Genomic DNA, 19,221 nt, shown 5'->3' on the forward strand with positions numbered 1-19,221 from the left:
ATATTTATTGCCATTTTGTTTTATTGAATTTTTTTTTTATATACCGTATTTATCGGCGTATAACACGCACCTTTTTCCCCCTAAAATTGGGGAAATCGGGAGTGTTTCTAAACCCTTTCTGCTGTTCTCTGCGGCTTCCAGGTATTTTTGGCTATCTTCGGCCGCTCTCGGCTATTTTCGGCCGCACTCGGCCATTCTCGGAAAGTCGAAAGCCGCAGAGTGTGGCCGAAAATAGGCAAGAATGGTTGAAAATAGCCGAGAGTGGACGAAAATACCTGAAAGCCACCGAGAACTACCGTGCGCCGCCGAGATACACAGGACGTCCGCTCTGTATCTCGGCTGCGCCATTTTTAAAGGCAAAGACACTAACAAGGCTGCAAATTACTGACAAGGCTGCAATGCAAGGCAGCAAATGACACTGACAAGGCTGCATTGATGGGCATTTAAATGTAAGTTTTTTTCCTTAACCACTTGACCACTGGGCACTTAAACACCCTTAATAACCAGACCAATTTTCAGCTTTCGGTGCTCTCACATTTTGAATGACAATTACTCAGTTATGCAACACTGTACCCATATGAAATTGTTGTACTTTTTTTCACACAAATAGAGCTTTCTTTTGGTGGTATTTAATCACCGCTGGGTTTTTTATTTTTTGTGCTATAAAAGAAAAAAGACCAAAAATCCTGTAAAAAAATACATTTTTCTTTGTTTCTGTCATAAAATTTAGCAGATTTTTTGGCCAAAATTTATACTACTACATATCTTTGGTAAAAATAAGTACAAATTGGTGGATATTATTTGGTTTTTGTGAAAGCCTATCTCATTTCTTGAGACCCTAACATGCCAGAAAAGTACAAAAACCCCCCAAATCACCCCTTTTTGGAAATAAGACATTCCAAGGTATTTAGTAAGAGGCATGGTGAGGTTTTTGAAGTTGTCATTTTTTCCTACAATTCTTTGCCATATCAAGATTTTTTCCCCCTTTTTTTTTTTTCCACAAAATTGTCACATTATCAGGTTATTTCTCACACACAGCATATGCATACCACAAATTACACCCCAAAACACATTCTGCTATTACTCCCGAGTATGGCGATACCACATGTGTGAGACTTTTTTGGCCACAACATGCAGGGAGCACCATCAGGCTTTCTGGAGCACCCATGCCAATTCTGACATTTCTCCCCTACATGTAAAAATTATCATTTATTTGCTAGAAAATTATATAGAACCCCAAAACATTATATATGTTTTTTTTAGCAAAGACCCTAGAGAATACAATAGTGGTTGTTGCAACTTTGTATCACGCATGGTATTTGCGCAGTAATTTTTCGAATGCGTTTAAACAAAACAAAAAAAACAAAACAGTTTTGTGCTTTAAAAAAAACAAAACAGAAAAGTTAGCCCAATGTTTTTGCATAATGTGAAAGATGACGTTACGCTGAGTAAACAGATACCTAACATGTCACCCTTCAAAATTGTCAACGCTCGTGGAATGGCGCCAAACTTCGCTACTTATAAATCCCCATTTTTTACTGGTTACATGTTTTGAGTTACAGAGGAGCCAAAATTATTGCTCTCGCTCTAACGTTCGCAACGATACCTCACATGTGTGGTTTGAACACCGTTTTCATATGTGGGCGGGACTTACGTATACGTTTGCTTCTGCATGCGAGCACATGGGGACAGGGGCGCTTAAAATTTTTATTTTTTATTGTTCATTTTACTTTATTTTAGTTTGACATTTTTTTCCCCAAAAATACATTTTTTGATGACTTTTATTCCTATTACAAGGAATGTAAACATCCCTTGTAATAGGAATAGGCATGACAGGATCTCTTCCCCCTCCGCTGTACCGATCGGTACAGAGAGGGGAGGGAGGAATCGGCGTCATAACATGACGCCAGTTTTTTTACAAGTGATCGCTCATTTGACGGAGCAAAAACGTGGTAAACGGCCGTGATGAGTGGCCGTTAACCGTGATCCGTGAGGTCACGGATGCTCTCGAGTGCGCGCCCCAGGGGGCGCACGAGAGCGAAATTCTGTAGCCCTGTAGCCGTTAATCGGCTATGGGCCGGTTGTTATATGGTTACACTTCCCTCCTAAAAGTTTTTTTCTTTTAAATTCCCTCCTAAACTTGGGGTGCGTGTTATACGCCGATAAATACGGTACTTCTTGTTAATTATTTTTTGGGAGCTCTGCATAGAAACCAATCGGCTTCCAGTTGTTTTGGTCAAAGCTTAATTGGTCAAGCTGAAGTTAGAAGCTGATTGGCTCCCATGCACAGCTGCACCAGATTTTGCACTCTCCAATTTTAGTAAATTAATGCGTTAATGCACTTATCGTACACATTTGATTTTTTTTTTTTGTACACTGTGTGATTTCATCTTTTTTGTTAATAAATAGTTTTTCTATGCCAAATACGATTGAACTGTAGCTTCTGTAGCTTCTTGCATAATGACGTGGCGGTTCTCTGTCGTCTTGTTCTTTGGAAGCAGTAGAAAGATATTTATTATGAGGCTAAATCTAATGTTTGTAGTGATAAATTGCCTGTTTCGACGGGTTTTTGTTTGGTTCAAGTGGGTTTTGCATTGCTATAAAAGTTTGAGAATGCTAAGCTGGCTGGCTTAAAGCAGGTCAGAAGGTCAACTTCAGATCAAATGCGTCTGATTTCTGGATCATCTCAGAAGTGTCTCAAACTGATGTGATTGACACAAGCCAAAAAGCCAATTCACACAGGCCCAAAGGGTGACATTCATAGGCTGCATTACTGAAGAAGTTGTTACACAGGCCCCTATTACCCAGTACTACTTTCAGGGGTACCTGTGGTAAGTTTTCCCATTCCTCTAAATCTGATTGGGTATTTTTAGTGAAAAGAGGGCCTCTGTAGATTACTGGCTTACTATATCAGCCCTGTATAGCACATAGATCTGCTGCTACAACAAGGTTCATCTTACACATAGAAATGCAAACATGATGGGAAACCAAAATTGCTGTTCTAGAAGATGTTCAATTCTTATGTGTGCCAAAATACCTCTAACTAATGCTAGATCCTTCATTGAGCCAAAAAAATGTAGTTGTAGATTCAGTTAAACACAGTCCATCATACGATAATTGTTGGTAAACATTTATAAACAAGGCACTTGGTAAGAGAACAAGAATATGAGGGGGGTGTTATCTGTTCTACTGCCAGAGGAGGGGTTCAGGTATTCAGAGGCATTTCCAAGTAGTATGCCTAAGCATTTTTGTAGTACACCTGATTATTTTGTTGCTAAAGCTCCAAAATGCTCAACATCCCATACATTACAAAGGTGGCTGTTTACATATAAGCGCTCACGCACCTCTAACTCAAAGCCATTAAGGTAGAACTAAGGTCAAAAACTAAAAATCAATATGTGATTAAAACGAAGTAAGATGTAAAATATGTCTGCCTTTTTTTGTAATCTAAATGCAAGTAAATAGAGAATTGTACCGGCTCCCCCTCCAGCTTGTCAGTTTTCTTTATTGTGGAGGCATATGGCTCTGTTGTCCCCTTTTGCGGTATGCTGCTGTTGAAGAGACTACAGTGCGGTGGCATGGCATCATTAGGGGGTATTGTTTCCTTTCATAGGAAAGCCCTAGTGTGTCAGTCAACGTGGAAGACACGCCAAGGCTCCACCCACTCTTCTCACATTCAGTCTGCCTATGCCCCGCCCATGTCTCGCATATGCCACTGTCTGCTGCCGACTGAATCATGGGAACTGCAGTTCCCTGTGGGAGACGCAGAGTGGAAGGCAATGACCTGTCAGCTCGGCAAGACTCCTCCCAGCATCACTATCTGCGGTCCTCGTTCACTGCTCCAGCGGCCGATATCTCCTTGGGGGGGTTACTTACGGGTATCGCAGCTCCGGCACTGTGGTGGACCGGAGCCGCGATGACGTCACTCCTGCACATGCGCATGGGAGCCGCTGGTAACGGCACAGTACAACTGAAGCAATGGCACATACGTGCCGTTGCTTCAGTTTGCTTAAGTGCGCATGTGCGATGATGTTGGCACATGCAAATACAGGGATATCTCCTAAACCGTGCAGGTTAGGAGATCACTATGAGGTTAGGCAGATTTGGCTGTTTTGACCCCATAGATTTCAATTGATGTGCCTAAAAATGCCCCATGAAGCGTTTTCATGCATTTTTCAGGCATTTTTGAGCCTGTAAAAACTGGTCTCCTCCCCCTAGTGATTTTCATTGGCTAAAACAATGGCTGAGGCTTGACTACACATATTCAACTGAATTGAAAAAGTACTTCACTTCAGTTCTCTTTTGTAACCTTATTATATCAGCTGAACTGTAAGCAATAAACATAAGGCTTCAATTTCCTTCCCTCCAGTTTTAAAACATTTCTTTTATTTTGATTTTAGAGATATATCCGTTAGACATATTCCAGAGCCAGCCAAGGTTAGAGGATGGCCAGCCCAGCTCTGTAAATGGTGTTATACAGTCAGAGCCGTCTGTAAATGCTGAAGAACCATTTCCAAGAATTTGGACACCTAGGACTTTAGAAAGTAATGATGCCTTCTACAGATTGAAAGAGATGGATTTCCAGCTAAGAGCTTTGCAGAATATGGCAGAAAGTATGGAGAGAGACTTTGCCAATACTGAACTGGTAAGCAATAACACAATACAGATAATATTTACTGTATTTGGAATTTAGGTCTGATAGATTTCAGTTGAGAAGGAACAGTAAGGCTTGCCCTTAAGCAGTCTGATTTTGGGAGATTGGAAATGTTCACTAATGGCATCACAACATTGTAGGTGCATAAATGTTGACTAATAACAGAATTTAAGATTTTGGACAATGATTTTAAACAGTTTATGAACTTCTCTATATAAACCACAATTTAACATACAAGACCTGTCACCTAAAATCTTATGGTCATGTGATATGTGGGGACAGTAAAACCACGTAGTTAAAACACATTTTTACTGCCCGCTAAATGCTCCCCTTCAAGCTGCAAAGGAAGAGGATGGAGGTGTACACATCCCGCAGACAAGATGTTATGTATTGTGACACAGGAAAAATGATCCTGTCGTACTCTGACCACAACACATTGACCTGAATGAAGCCACACTGCAATTGTGTACAATGTACTCACTTGTGGTGTGGGTTTTAGGGGTTAAAACAGTCAGTGACGAGGCGACGTAACATCTCCTTATGTCAAACACCCTCTGAAGACTGATCCACTGCGTTAAATGAGCCTTAAAACAGTATTAAGCCCAAAACCAAAAAGTGATATATTGCAACTTACAAATCCTTAGATGTGGTGGCTGTATTCGTTTTCTTTTTTAGGCTTTTTTCCCCTCAGTTTTTATCTGGGGATCTGGCCAGTAACACAGCACCTGTATTAGAGCGCCCCCTACTCTAGATGAAGGAGCATAGAGTGTTTAGATGTACTAGCGGGTTTTAATACACTACACTTTTTTGCTTTGTGATAAATAGCTTTTATAAATAAAAGTTGAGCACCTTTTGTCAGTTGTAAATGGGTTTGTCTCATCCCTGTAACATTTACATCTGCAAGAGAGCTTGTTCTTTTGAAAAACAATAGACTAATTGGCCAGATCCCCAGATGAACATAGAAGAAAGAAAGTGTAAAATCAAATGCAGACATCACGTCTAAGAATCGGTAGTAAATGTTTGCTTTTGGGTTTAATACTGCTTTAAAAGTATAATTTATGGCCAGCCTGAAGGATAATTATAACTACTAATTATAGCCTGTTCTTTCAAACAGGAAAATTTGAATTAGCGGGTCAATGTAATGTACAGTTAAAGTGTTTGTTACCCCATCATACTCCTGATATGTGGCTGCTGCACCATGTACTTGTAGGTAAAAGTCTCCTGTTCTCTTTGTATTGCTTTCTTTGTGTAAAAATCCCTGGTGTTCCCACCAGTCCCTCTGCTTTCCTATTAAAAACTCACCACACTAAGCAGGAGAACACACCCTGGTCAGTTCTCTAGCTATGCTGGGAACTCAGTGTGCTCTCCTCCAATAATAAGACTTCTCCTGACACCCCACCCCCCGCGCAGCCTTTCACTGGGAATCTCAGTGTATTGCTGCTTCTCCCCCCCAGCTCTTATGCAGCTGAGAACAGAGGGAATGTGATCACGAAAAAGGGTGTTTGGAATTTTTTATTTTTTTTGCTTATATCTATACACAAATGTTTTGCCTTTCATTATTTTGAAAGGTTATCGTTTACAATCACTTTAAGTTATCTTAAAGTACACAATTTAAAAAAAACACCTCCTTTATAAATTATAGTAAGAAACATATCTGAATGTATTTTTGTGGCTGTCTGCCTTTTAATGTGATTTGTTATGATGATGGCAGCTGGTCAACACAATAGAAAATCTGGCAACTGCAGTGGACCCAGACCCTAAAGAATTCCATCCTCCTAGAGAGCCCGCTGCCCCAGGAAGAGGTAAGCACCTTCCAGTATAGCCTAACTTTGTGTAGTGTGAAATATGAGTTATCTTTTCAGCTGCTTTTTAATGTCTGTTTTTGTTGCAGAATGCAGTTTGCTTCAGCTAAAAAAAAATAAAAAAAAAGGCTCCTACTTTACATTCTGGGCATTCGTTCCCGGACACTCGTCCCTGAGCACATACAGCCCAAATGTTCGACTATCTAGGTGTCCTGTCCAGAAGCAGCAACTGTCGGCCTCTCCTAGAGTTTGATAGGCTGCTGTAAGCTAGACATGTGCAGAGTAAAATATTTCGTTTCGGAATTTCGTTTTCGTCCGAAAACTTAATTTATTTAGTTACTCCCGAAAATCGTTTTTATTTCGTTTTCGTTCAAAAAAAATTCATTCGTCCGAAAATCCATTAATTACGTTCGAATCTGTCTTGGAAGGCTTATGGTGTCTGTCAATGTATAAAGAAGATTTGACGGAGCTAACTATATAGCATACTTTAGAACCCTATTAAAGTCTATGGGACTCCAACGTTCAAAATCTAAAGTGCTAATTTTAAAGGCTAATTTGCAAGTTACTGTCCTAAAAAGTGTTTGGGGACCCGGGTCCTGCCCCAGGGGACATGTATCAATGCAAAAAAAAGTTTTAAAAACGGCCGTTTTTTCGGGAGCAGTGATTTTAATAATGATTAAAGTGAAACAATAAAAGTGTAATATTCCTTTAAATTTCGTAGGGGGGGTTGTCTATAGTATGCCTGTGAAGGGGCGCATGTTTCCCGTGCTTAGAATTGTCCCTGCACAAAGTGTCATTTATGCAGGAAAAAAAGTCCTTTAAAATCATTCGCAGCTATAATGAATTGTCGGCTCCGTAATACAGAGAACACTCATTGAAAGTCATTGATAAAAAAATAAATAAAAAAAAAAGCGTGGGGGTCCCCCAAATTCAATTACCAGGCCCTTCAGGTCTGGTATGGATATTAAGGGGAACCCTGCCTCAAATTTAAGAAAAAATTTGACGTGGGGTTCCCCCTAAATATCCATAACCAGACCCTTCAGGTCTGGTATGGATATTAAGGGGAACCCCGCGTCAAATTTAAAAAAAAATTGACGTGGGGTTCCCCCTAAAAATCCATACCAGACCCTTTATCCGAGCACGCAACCTGGCAGGCCGCAGGAAAAGAGGGGGGGACGAGAGAGCGGCCCCCCCTCTCTCCTGAACCGTACCAGGCCACATGCCCTCAACATTGGGAGGATGCTTTGGGGGTCTGTGACCCCTCAAAGCACCTTGTCCCCATGTTGATGAGGACAAGGGCCTCATCCCCACAACCCTGGCCGGTGGTTGTGGAGGTCTGCGGGCGGGGGGCTTATCAGAATCTGGAAGCCCCCTTTAACAAGGGGACCCCCAGATCCCGGCCCCCCCTGTTTGAAATGGTAAGGGGGTACAAAAGTACCCCTACCATTTCACAAAGAAAGTGTAAAAAATGGTTAAATAAAACAAACACACTTTTGAAAAATTCCTTTATTAAAAAAAAAAAAAAAAAATAAAAGATTCCAGCGGCGGTAATCCACTCTTGCTATCCAGCGACGGACGGTCATCTCTCCAGCGATGTCTCATCTCATCCAGCGCAGCGATCCTGTCTTCTGTCTCCTCCACGGAGACACTACAGGCATTCCGGCGGCTGACGTTTCTTATATACGGAGGGCGGGGCCACCCGTCACCTGACCCCGCCCCCCTCTGACGCAAGGGGAAACCCGGGGTTCCCCGTGACGTATGGGTGACCCCGCCCCCCCTCTGATGTAATGGAAACCTGCCTGTGTTACATCAGAGGGGTGCGGGTCACCCCTACGTCACAGGGAACCCCGGGTTTCCCCTTGCGTCAGAGGGGGGCGGGGTCAGGTGACGGGTGGCCCCGCCCTCCGTATATAAGAAACGTCAGCCGCCGGAATGCCTGTAGTGTCTCCGTGGAGGAGACAGAAGACAGGATCGCTGCGCTGGATGAGATGAGACATCGCTGGAGAGATGACCGTCCGTCGCTGGATAGCAAGAGTGGATTACCGCCGCTGGAATCTTTTTTTTATTTTTTTATTTTTAATAAAGGAATTTTTCAAAAGTGTGTTTGTTTTATTTAACCATTTTTTACACTTTCTTTGTGAAATGGTAGGGGTACTTTTGTACCCCCTTACCATTTCAAACAGGGATCTGGGGGCCGGGATCTGGGGGTCCCCTTGTTAAAGGGGGCTTCCAGATTCTGATAAGCCCCCCGCCCGCAGACCTCCACAACCCCTGGCCAGGGTTGTGGGGATGAGGCCCTTGTCCTCATCAACATGGGGACAAGGTGCTTTGAGGGGTCACAAACCCCCAAAGCATCCTCCCAATGTTGAGGGCATGTGGCCTGGTACGGTTCAGGAGGGAGGGGGGCCGCTCTCTCGTCCCCCCCTCTTTTCCTGCGGCCTGCCAGGTTGCGTGCTCAGATAAAGGGTCTGGTATGGATTTTTAGGGGGAACCCCACGTCAATTTTTTTTTAAATTTGACGCGGGGTTCCCCTTAATATCCATACCAGACCTGAAGGGTCTGGTTATGGATATTTAGGGGGCACCCCACGTCAAATTTTTTCTTAAATTTGAGGCAGGGTTCCCCTTAATATCCATACCAGACCTGAAGGGCCTGGTAATTGAATTTGGGGGACCCCCACGCTTTTTTTTTAATTTATTTATTTATTTTTTTATCAATGACTTTCAATGAGTGTTCTCTGTATTACGGAGCCGACAATTCATTATAGCTGCGAGTGATTTTAAAGGACTTTTTTTTCTGCATAAATGACACTTTGTGCAGGGACAATTCTAAGCACGGGAAACATGCGCCCCTTCACAGGCATACTATAGACAACCCCCCCCCTACGAAATTTAAAGGAATATTACACTTTTATTGTTTCACTTTAATCATTATTAAAATCACTGCTCCCGAAAAAACGGCCGTTTTTAAAACTTTTTTTTGCATTGATACATGTCCCCTGGGGCAGGACCCAATCTCCTATTCTATATCGAACTGTTGTAACAACGAAAACGAACGAAAATAAAGCATTTATTTATGTCGGATTTTCGTTTTTTGGATTTTGTGCTTTCGTTATCGTTTGTCAAAACGAAAATAGCTGAAATTCGGACGAAAATGCGTTCGGACGAAAACGAATGCACATGTCTACTGTAAGCAGGACTGGACAAGTCACCGGTGCCCTCCCAGTGTGCATGGGGCCTAAAGAGCACTTGCTGTCTGCGTTATTTACCCAGTTCCTCTGACTTTACTTGCTGTATGCTTGTTCCCAACTCTTCCTACTCTTATTTTGTAGCTGTCTGTGTCCCTATTGCAACGTTTAAAAACACTCTTACTTCTCCTGTGACACCAGGACAGGAAGAGAGGGGTAGTCTCCTCAGTGGACAAACCGCAATAAAAAAAATCCTTCCCAAAGTCCTACTCTTACCTTATTCAGATTCCTGCCTAATCAACGCTGTGCATCCCATCAATGCTTCCAGACAGCCCCTCAGTTCTTCTGCACATGCATCAAAAATGTAGTTTATGTCTATGAATAGGACATCTAACATTAGGGCAAATAACATGGAGTAGAAATGAATGAGATTCTAATCTCTGTGCTGATTGTAGGTCAGTAACTCCAGTATTGAAGCCAAAGCATTAGCATGACAACAATGCGGCAAACATACTTATGGAGAGGTTAACATTGTGGCTTAATTGCTTGCTGCCTGGAGGCCATATAGAGCCATGATCCTGGTATTGTTTTATTCAGCCAGCAATCAGCCTTCCAGCTGCCCAATCACTTTTGCAGTGCCCAGAAGGGGACCCATACCTCCCGATGCTGTTACCAGGCTCTTTTGTTTCACCGGGGAGCCTGGAACCTCTGTAAGCATTCATGTCAGCTGCACACAGAGGAGATGGAGGAACACACATTCCCCGATCTCCTCTGAGATGAATGAAGCCAGGATCAACAAGGTTTTCGTCAGTTCTGGTTTTAGAGCTGTCTTTTCCTGGCTGATACTGCCAGGGAAGCATCTGATCTAGCAGATCTGCATGTTATCAGATGAAGTGCAGGGGAGACATCAGGGGGTCTTAATATGCAGTAACCCAGATGTAAGAATACCTGTCATTGAATTGAATAGAAATTCCTGCATTGTATCTCCTTTTTGATACTACAGCCATAATAAAGAAATACTACTTTTAAAAACATCATTGTTGCTTTCCTTAATACCCCCTGCTGCTAAAAAAAACCCCATGAGGGAATCTCTATTCAATTCAATGAATTGGGGTGTGCAGCTTCAACAACTCACAGCTATGTGTAACCTATTCTATAGAATACCTGTCATGGCCCAAAGCTACAAGGGGCTCCCCCCCCCCCCCCTTGTGATGGCAATAAAATTAAATGAAAATAATTTTTTTATAAAAAAAATTAAAAGCTCCCCCATTCCAAACGGTAATTGCACTGCATTTGTTTGGGATTGCCATAAACGTAAGAGCGAGAACAATAATTATAGCACTATAGCTCACATTAACCCGAAACTGATAACCTGTAAAGTATCGCCTATAAACAGTTTTAGGTACGGTAGTTTGTCATCATTTCACAGGCGTGCACAATTTTAAATCTTGACATGTTTGGTATTTATTTACTTGACACAACATCTTACCAAAAAAAAAAGGGGGGGGGGTATTATGTTGTTTTTGTGAGCGCTAACATTTAAGTGTATATTTTCCTGAAAATTTGCATTTGATAAATGACTGTGCAAATATTATGTAACATAAAAAAATTGCAACAGCCAGTATTTTATTCTTCAGGGCTTCTGATTAAAAAAAAATGTATAATGTTTGGATGTTCTAAGTATTTTTGGCTGCTTTTAGCCCGTATGTAAAAAAGAAAACCACTGCCATGGTAAGCTAGCTGTTAAATACTGGTCTTGCGATACGTGCACTTGAAGTCGGCATACTTCAAGTCTATGTACTTAGACAGATAGAGAAAAGTTCAGTTTCTTCCTCCTGTGGAAAGTCTGTGTTGGAGAGCCTGCAGTGCACCGTTCTGCCGATATCTTTTTACACTAATTGTAACATTCTTTGTGTTTAGGGTTGACTCTCAGTAAGATGGTATTAGAGGAGCTGGCTGAGGAGGAGGAGTTTACACTGCCCAACCCCAGAGCTTTAAGATTACGTCAACACCCATTAGAGGTCTTTATCAATGCAAAACCTGACGCTAGTCTTCTTACAGGTATGTTATAATTTTCTGTCTCGCGTGTCTTAAAGTGATTGTAAAGTCTAGTTTTTTGTTATAACAAACATGTTATACTTACCTCCTCTGTGAAGTTGGTTTTGCACAGAGCAGCCCAGATTCTCCTCTTCTTAGTTGCCTATTTAGTGCTCCTTGCCCCTCCCTCCTGTTGAGTGCCTCCACAGCAAGCAGCTAGCTATGGGGGCACCCGAGCCATGCTACAGCTCCCTTTGTGCATTCAGACATGGAGCCGTGACCTGCCTCCGCCCCTCTCTCCTGATTGACTGAATTAGTTTGATTGACAGCAGCAGGAGCCAATTGCACCACGTTGCTGTCTCAGCCAATGAGGAGGAGAGTCCTGGGCAGCTTAGAAACTCCTGCAACATCACTGGATAAAGACAGCTCAGGTAAGTATTAGGGGGCTGAAGAGGGCTGCTGCACACAGAAGGTTTTTTTTTATCTTAACGTATAGAATGCATTAAGATAAAAAAAAACCTTGACCCTTTACAATGCCTTTAAGACAATCATACACCCAAAGATATTTAGCATCAGTGTGGCATTGCTCGTGAAAAGTGGTGTGTGCACTCCAGTCTGTGCAAGCAGAGTTTCCATTCAAATGGACCCCTACACTTTCTTGCTTAGACATAATATTCAGGCCTCTTATATAAAGGCCGGGTCCCGCAAACTCAATGTTCGCGGGTGACCCGTGATTGCGGCGAGGAGAGGCAGAACGGGGAGGTGTAAACAAGGCATTTCCCTGTTCTGCAACATGACAGAGAGCTTCTGCTCCCTGTCATCGGGAGCAGTGATCGCTGTCGTGTTGTAGTGAGCCCCCCCCCCCCAGTTAGAATCACTCCCTAGAACACACTTAACCCCTTGATCGGCCCCTAGTGTTTTAACCCCTTCCCTGCCAGTGTCATTTATACATTAATCAGGGGCTATTTGTAGCTCTGATCGCTGTATAAATGATAACGGTCCCAAAATAGTGTCAAAAGTGTCCGATGTGTCTGCTATAATGTTGCAGTCCCGATAGAAAATTGCCGATCACCGCCATTACTAGTAAAAAAATAATAATAATAATAAAAATGCCATAAATCTATCCCCTATTTTGTAGACACTATAACTTTTGGCCAAACCAATCAATATATGCTTATTGCGTTTTTTTTTACCAAAAATATGTAGAAGAATACATATCGGCCTAAACTGTGGAAGAAATTTGTTCTTTTATATATTTTTGGGGGATATTTATTCTAACACGATATAAAGAGTAAACCGCGCTATTCAAAAAAGATTAAAAAATATAAATAAATACCCTACAAGCAGCAACCCTAATCGTAATACTCCGATAATAGACTAGGTAAAAAAAAGTGAGCTGCGCTTAAAAAACTCTAATCACAAAAATTCATCAATAATCACAAAGAAAAATATTGACAAAAGGGATACAAACAATTAGTTTGAAAAAAGAAAATAAATTATATCAGTGAGTAATATCTTTTAAACATATAAGTGACAAAAAATGTAATCAGTGCCCATAATATAGTTAGCATAAATTGCATACCCCTTATATATAAATCACATAGATTGTCAGTATTAAAGAAAATAAAACCGACACACCACCAATTAGTTGTAAAACCCAACAACAAAAAAAAAAAATATTATTTTGTTAAAGAAAAAAAAACAAGAAAGAGTCCCAGAAATGATATCCAAAGGATAGTGTTGATTCTTCCAAAGTGAAAATATGGAATTGACACCCACAATGTTCTGTGTTAAAAAGAATCCAAACAATCACCTCCACCAGTGAGAAGGGGGGCCGCTTACCTGAGTTATAGATCTCAGTGTCATTGAGATCAACAGGGCAAAAGCACAGGAGTTCTGGATGAACCGTCACATGAGCCACACAGCCTTTATCCTTGATGCAAAGCCTCCAGACAAGGAACGAGGGTATCGTGGATCATATCTAAAAAATCAGAAAGGCACTCGCATAGCGTAAAACCTCTTATTTTAATAGAAATTAAAAAATAAACAATATTGCACTCACATGTACACAGAAGAATACGATCGTATAATACAAAAACGAGCCGGCCGGGTCTCGTATGCCGCCCGCACTTCCTAGTTGGGCGTAGAACGCGGTGACGTCAGAACGCCTACCTCCCCATTTCTCTGTTCTGCAACATGACAGAGAGCTTCTGCTCCCTGTCATCGGGAGCAGTGATCGCTGTCATGTTGTAGTGAGCCCACCCCCCACCCCCCCAAGTTAGAATCACTCCATAGAACACACTTAACCCTATGATCGCCCCTAGTGTTTTAACCCCTTCCCTGCCAGTGTCATTTATACATTAATCAGGGGCTTTTTGTAGCTCTGATCGCTGTATAAATGATAACGGTCCCAAAATAGTGTCAAAAGTGTCCGATGTGTCCGCTATAATGTTGCAGTCCCGATAGAAAATTGCCGATCACCGCCATTACTATAAAAAAAAAATAATAATAATAAAAATGCCATAAATCTATCCCCTATTTTGTAGACGCTATAACTTTTGGCCAAACCAATCAATATATGCTTATTGCGTTTTTTTTTTACCAAAAATATGTAGAAGAATACATATCGGCCTAAACTGTGGAAGAAATTTGTTCTTTTATATATTTTTGGGGGATATTTATTCTAGCAAAACATTTTTTTTTTTTTTTTCAAAATTGTCGCTTTTTTTTTTGTTTATAGCGCAAAAAACAAAAACCTCACAGGTGATCAAATACCACCAAAAGAAAGCTCTATTTGTGGGGAAAAAGGGACGTCAATTTTGTTTGGGTACAATGTCGCACGACCGCGCAATTGTCAGCTAAAGCGACGCAGTACAGAATCGCAAAAAATGCTCTGGTCAAGAAGGGGGTTAATCCTCCCGGGGCTGAAGTGTTATATGTAATGTCTGTAACTACCGCTGTAGCCTCTGAGCTCATGTTACTTGAATATATTTTTTATAAAAACTTTTGATAACAGAAAACTGGTGTGGGAATTAACTGATGGATTTAATAAGCTTTTTTTTAACCATCTTTATGTCACACCAGTATTTTCTAGTTTTCTGGTACCCGGTCCTTGTGGAACACAGAGCAGGGAAAGAAATGTGTAAGTTCTGTTGTTAATGTAAGAGCAGCTTGCAACAGTTATACAGCAAAAGGGCTATGTCACAACTCATAACAAATATGATGGTGGTCAATAAAATTGAAAATCTCAAGACAAGTATCGGCTCTGGTGTACAATTTCACTATAATCAAATTTATACACTTGGATTGATTTATTTTATGTGCTTCTGATTTTAATTGTATGTGAGCGCTGATCTGTAATTTCACACATAATGAAGAAGTCTCCTCATACGACTTAGAACAAGGTGTCCCTGGGGAGTAATTGAGTAACTGTTTCTTGATGTGTCTGGGTCACCTAGCAATGAGAAGCTGTGTATTAGGATCAGGCTCATTCCTACACAGGAGAGACGGAGCTCAGATCACTAACACCGATCACAACTAACACCTTCATCTTATTTCAGATCCTCGGCAAGACAAACGCAACATAGAGAAAAGGTAGGAGAATCCCTCTAGGCTATGACTTGAAACTCATTTATATCTGTCTTTGACAATTTTTTTATTTTTTACTAACCACATTTCATCTTTCACATTTTTTGTTTTTAATACTTTTGTGGTTTTTTTTTTTTTTTTTTTTTTTTTAAGAAAAGTTTAGCTGACAAAAACAAATAGGCATTGACATACCATTAGAGAGTCTCTGACTCTCCTTCTAACCTTATTGAAAGTGTTTTTCTTTTAAGTGCATAATTGTCTTTGAGAACTGGGTACAGACTACAGAATGTATGACAGATTCAGATCCAGTATTGTGTATTCTCGCTTATCTTATGTGACTCCTAAATAGAGAACTATTCCAATTTAGAATAGTTTCCAAATCGGCGACACCCGGATGACTGCTGTAGGAGGTGCAGAGATTCACCTTGCACTTAAGCTGGCCATAGACGGTTTGAATCTCAGCCGGTTCACCAAGATTCGGCTGAGATTTGAACCATGTATGGGCAGGCTGAATGTATCCAATTAATCGATCATCTTGGGTAAAACCAGACTGCCAAATTCTACATGTGATTATTGCAAGTTATAGCAGTTATAGCAAGTTATTGCAGTTATAGCATTCTGCCAGGAGAACACAATGGCTTGGCGGGAGGAATTTCCCTGTCAACACTCTATCTGTGGCTGCAGGAAAGAAATTCGCTCCATCTACGGCAGCCCGATTCACATGCTCTGGAGATGTCTTAGGCTACATAGATATGTCTTATTAGACCCTAACTTGTGTCTGCTAGGTTATATGGGTGAGGAACTTGATACCCTCCACACAGATTCCAGTGCTCTGGTGCCTTTCCATGCCCGTAAACCTATTGCCCAGGGGTGGCTGGCTTCCCTACCACCAGCTCACTCAGGCTGGTTGAAAGCAGTTAATGACACCTTAGTGGGGGAGAAACTTGTTTACACTAGGCCAGATTCCTGGATTTGTGAGCATAGCAGTTATACACTTTTCATATGTTTAATGCTTTCCCTTATTGGCCAAAGATGGCATGCTTCATGTGAGCCACACTGAGCTGACTCCATTTTTCAGCAGCGCTGTGAACGAGCAGCTCCAGATGACCGGGCTCAGCGACATGGCCGACATTCTGACTGATCTCATGGAAGGAGGGGTCTCCGCTTTGGAACTTGGATTGACTGAAACACAGGCACGGGCCATTTCTAGGTACGAAACATTACTATCTCACACAGGAAGTGGAAAACAATTATGTTTTTTAGAGGAGATGGTTCTCACTTGAAAGGGATTTCCTCCTTCATGTCGTATCTATGGAACAAGAAGTGAAAGGGGATCTCTACAGAGAGACATAAAAAAACAATTACATGGATTTTACTTTGCCCCTATTCTGTCTAAACAACGTAAAATGTTTCTGCTTTTAAATATATTTTATTGCATTTTCATAGTGGGTTTTACAGCTGATATACACAATACAATAGTACATGTTCTGTTAAGATGTGTTTTGCCATGCATTCAAATTGACTCTAAAGGAGCAATAAAAACAAAGCACAGACTTAAAGCAGTACTAAACCCTCCTATCCTTTACAGCCAATGACGCTTCCATCTTTGCCTCTGATCTGCAGTTGTGCCATGGTGCTGCACTTGTGATCAGTTATGGCAGCCACCATTTGATAGCTTGACAGTTTGCTTGAGAGCACAAGCAACTGTGACCCTTATCATTCACAGAATGCTTTGAATACTACTGTTTTGAGAAACCATTAAATCAATGTGTTTAGTTTTACTTTAATACTGGTTGCAGTGCCGGAGATGGCAGGCGTTTTTGATCACCATCCATGACATACAGATAACTGATAAATGGAGCCTTTACAAATTTGTACATGAAACAAGGTAATCAAAATGCAGAACTGTGAGCAAAGAAAGTGATTCCAGAAAAATATTACAATTAAAAACAAAAAAACACTGCATTTACTGGAAATGCTCTATAGTTTACCTTTAGGTCAGGGGTAGGCAACCTCGGCCCTCCAGCTATGGTGAAACTACAAATACCATCATGCCTCTGCCTCTAGGAGTCATGCCTGTGATTGTCAGGATCTTGCAATGCTTCATGGGACTTGTAGTTTCACCACAGCTGGAGGGCCGAGGTTGCCTACCCCTGCTTTAGCTAATTGAAATTGTAGTAGAAAAAACAGTTGTAATACTTTTGAGCTTTTCATTTGGGTTCTGTTGTGGGATCATTTAACCACTTAACCCCCGGACCAATTTGCAGCCAAAGGACCAAGCCCCTTTTTGCGATTCGCCACTGCATCACTTTAACTGACAATTGCTCGGTCGTGCGACGTGGCTCCCAAACAAAATGGCGTCCATTTTTCCCCACAAATAGAGCTTTCTTTTGGTGGTATTTAATCACCTCTGCGGTTTTTATTTTTTGCGCTATAAACAAAAATAGAGCGACAATTTTGAACAAAATGCAATATTTTTAACTTTTTGCTATAGTAAATATCCCCAAAAAATTTATAAAAAAAACATTTTTTGTCCTCAATTTAGGCTGATACGTATTCTTCTACATATTTTTGGTAAAAAAAAAAACGCAATTAGCGATTATTGATTGGTTTGCGCAAAGGTTATAGCGTTTACAAAATAGGAGATAGTTTTACAGCATTTTTATTAATATTTTTTTTTACTAGTAATGGCAGCGGTCAGCAATTTTTATTGTGACTGCGACATTATGGCGGACACATCGGACATTTTTGACACATTTTTGGGACCATTGTCATTTATACAGCAATCAGTGCTATTTAAATGCACTGATTCCTGTGTAAATGATGCTGGCAGTGAAGGAGTTAACCACTAGGGGGCAGTGTAGGTGTTATGTATGACGTGATGGGTTTTTTTATTGTAGGGGGGCGTGGCCTTGCTTGTGACATCACGGATCGTCCTTCCCTATAAAAGGGAAGAGACGATTAGTGACAGCCACATAGGGAAGCACGGGGAGAGGTTTGTTTACACAGCCCTCTCCTCGTTCTTCAGCTCTGTGACCTGATCGTGGGACACCAGCAGCCACGGTTACGGAGCACAGGACTGGGTCCCGACCCACGGCTGGACGCTTAAAGAATCACGTACCGGTACGTTATTGTGCCCAGCCATGCCATTCTGCCGACATATATCGGCGTGAGACGGTCCTTAAGTGGTTAAAGAGTAACTCCACTACTGAAGTGAGAAAAAAAAAACATTCCCCTCTGGGTGATCTATGTACATTTACAAGGATTTTAACAAACTTTGTTGCGGGATTAGAATTCCAAGCAGATTTTCATTGCTATCTTTCTCTCCACTGAGATGATTTATGATTCACTCTATTTAATCCGATGACCACTGCCCCTGACAGAGTACATGATGGTCAATCCAAAAATGGTACAATTGTCACCAATAGCTGTTTCTTTGTCTGTGTCCATGTGAAGAGTGAATCTGTATGGGAGTGGTTTTACAATTATGAATCAGCTGCTACACCTGCAGGGCTCTAATGAGGAAAGTGGCAGGATCTGCATACCTTTAGACTCCTTTCACACTTGTGCGACTTGAAAGTAGCATGATTTTGCCGCGAGTTTGAAGGGACTTGAAGCCATGCCTGTGTAATCTTGAGGTCTATGGACCTCAAGTCAGACCAAAGTAGTGCAGGGAATACTTTGAAGTCGCTTTGACTTGAAGATGCACAGATATGAATGTGGTACTCATTGGAAATCGTGGGGTATGACTTTGCAGTCCCAAGTCGCACACGTGTGCATTTTGGGAGTATCTTACCAAAAATGACATTTTAGTTGCAGGGAATGCCAAAAATCTGATTTGCATCTTAGTGCAGACTTCTGGGAAAATTAATGAGCCAGTGACACAAGCAGGAATTACACATATCTTCTGTACAGAATGCCTCCAGCTTGTAATATTGCAATTTACAGAAAAT

The 19,221-nt window shown here is 41.3% G+C and overlaps 1 protein-coding gene across 9 annotated transcripts in view; it reads left to right on the top strand.

Moving 5' to 3' along the window:
- CPLANE1 (ciliogenesis and planar polarity effector complex subunit 1) overlaps nt 1-19,221 on the top strand; it is a 221,997-nt gene that overhangs the window by 170,439 nt on the left and 32,337 nt on the right. For 8 of the 9 annotated variants that reach the window (XM_077462837.1, XM_077462841.1, XM_077462843.1 and 5 more), the window contains 5 exons: nt 4,401-4,645; nt 6,366-6,456; nt 11,564-11,704; nt 15,241-15,274; nt 16,347-16,478. In XM_077462837.1, the coding sequence (XP_077318963.1) occupies nt 4,401-4,645; nt 6,366-6,456; nt 11,564-11,704; nt 15,241-15,274; nt 16,347-16,478 (643 nt within the window). The remainder of the gene's footprint in view (nt 1-4,400; nt 4,646-6,365; nt 6,457-11,563; nt 11,705-15,240; nt 15,275-16,346; nt 16,479-19,221) is intronic. The other variant, XM_077462838.1, reaches the window with a different exon arrangement.

The sequence above is a fragment of the Lithobates pipiens genome, unplaced genomic scaffold (genome assembly GCF_037356315.1).
Source record: "Lithobates pipiens isolate NorthernLeopardFrog02 unplaced genomic scaffold, aLitPip1_a1.2 Scaffold_3, whole genome shotgun sequence".
Classification (NCBI taxonomy): Eukaryota; Metazoa; Chordata; class Amphibia; order Anura; family Ranidae; genus Lithobates; species Lithobates pipiens.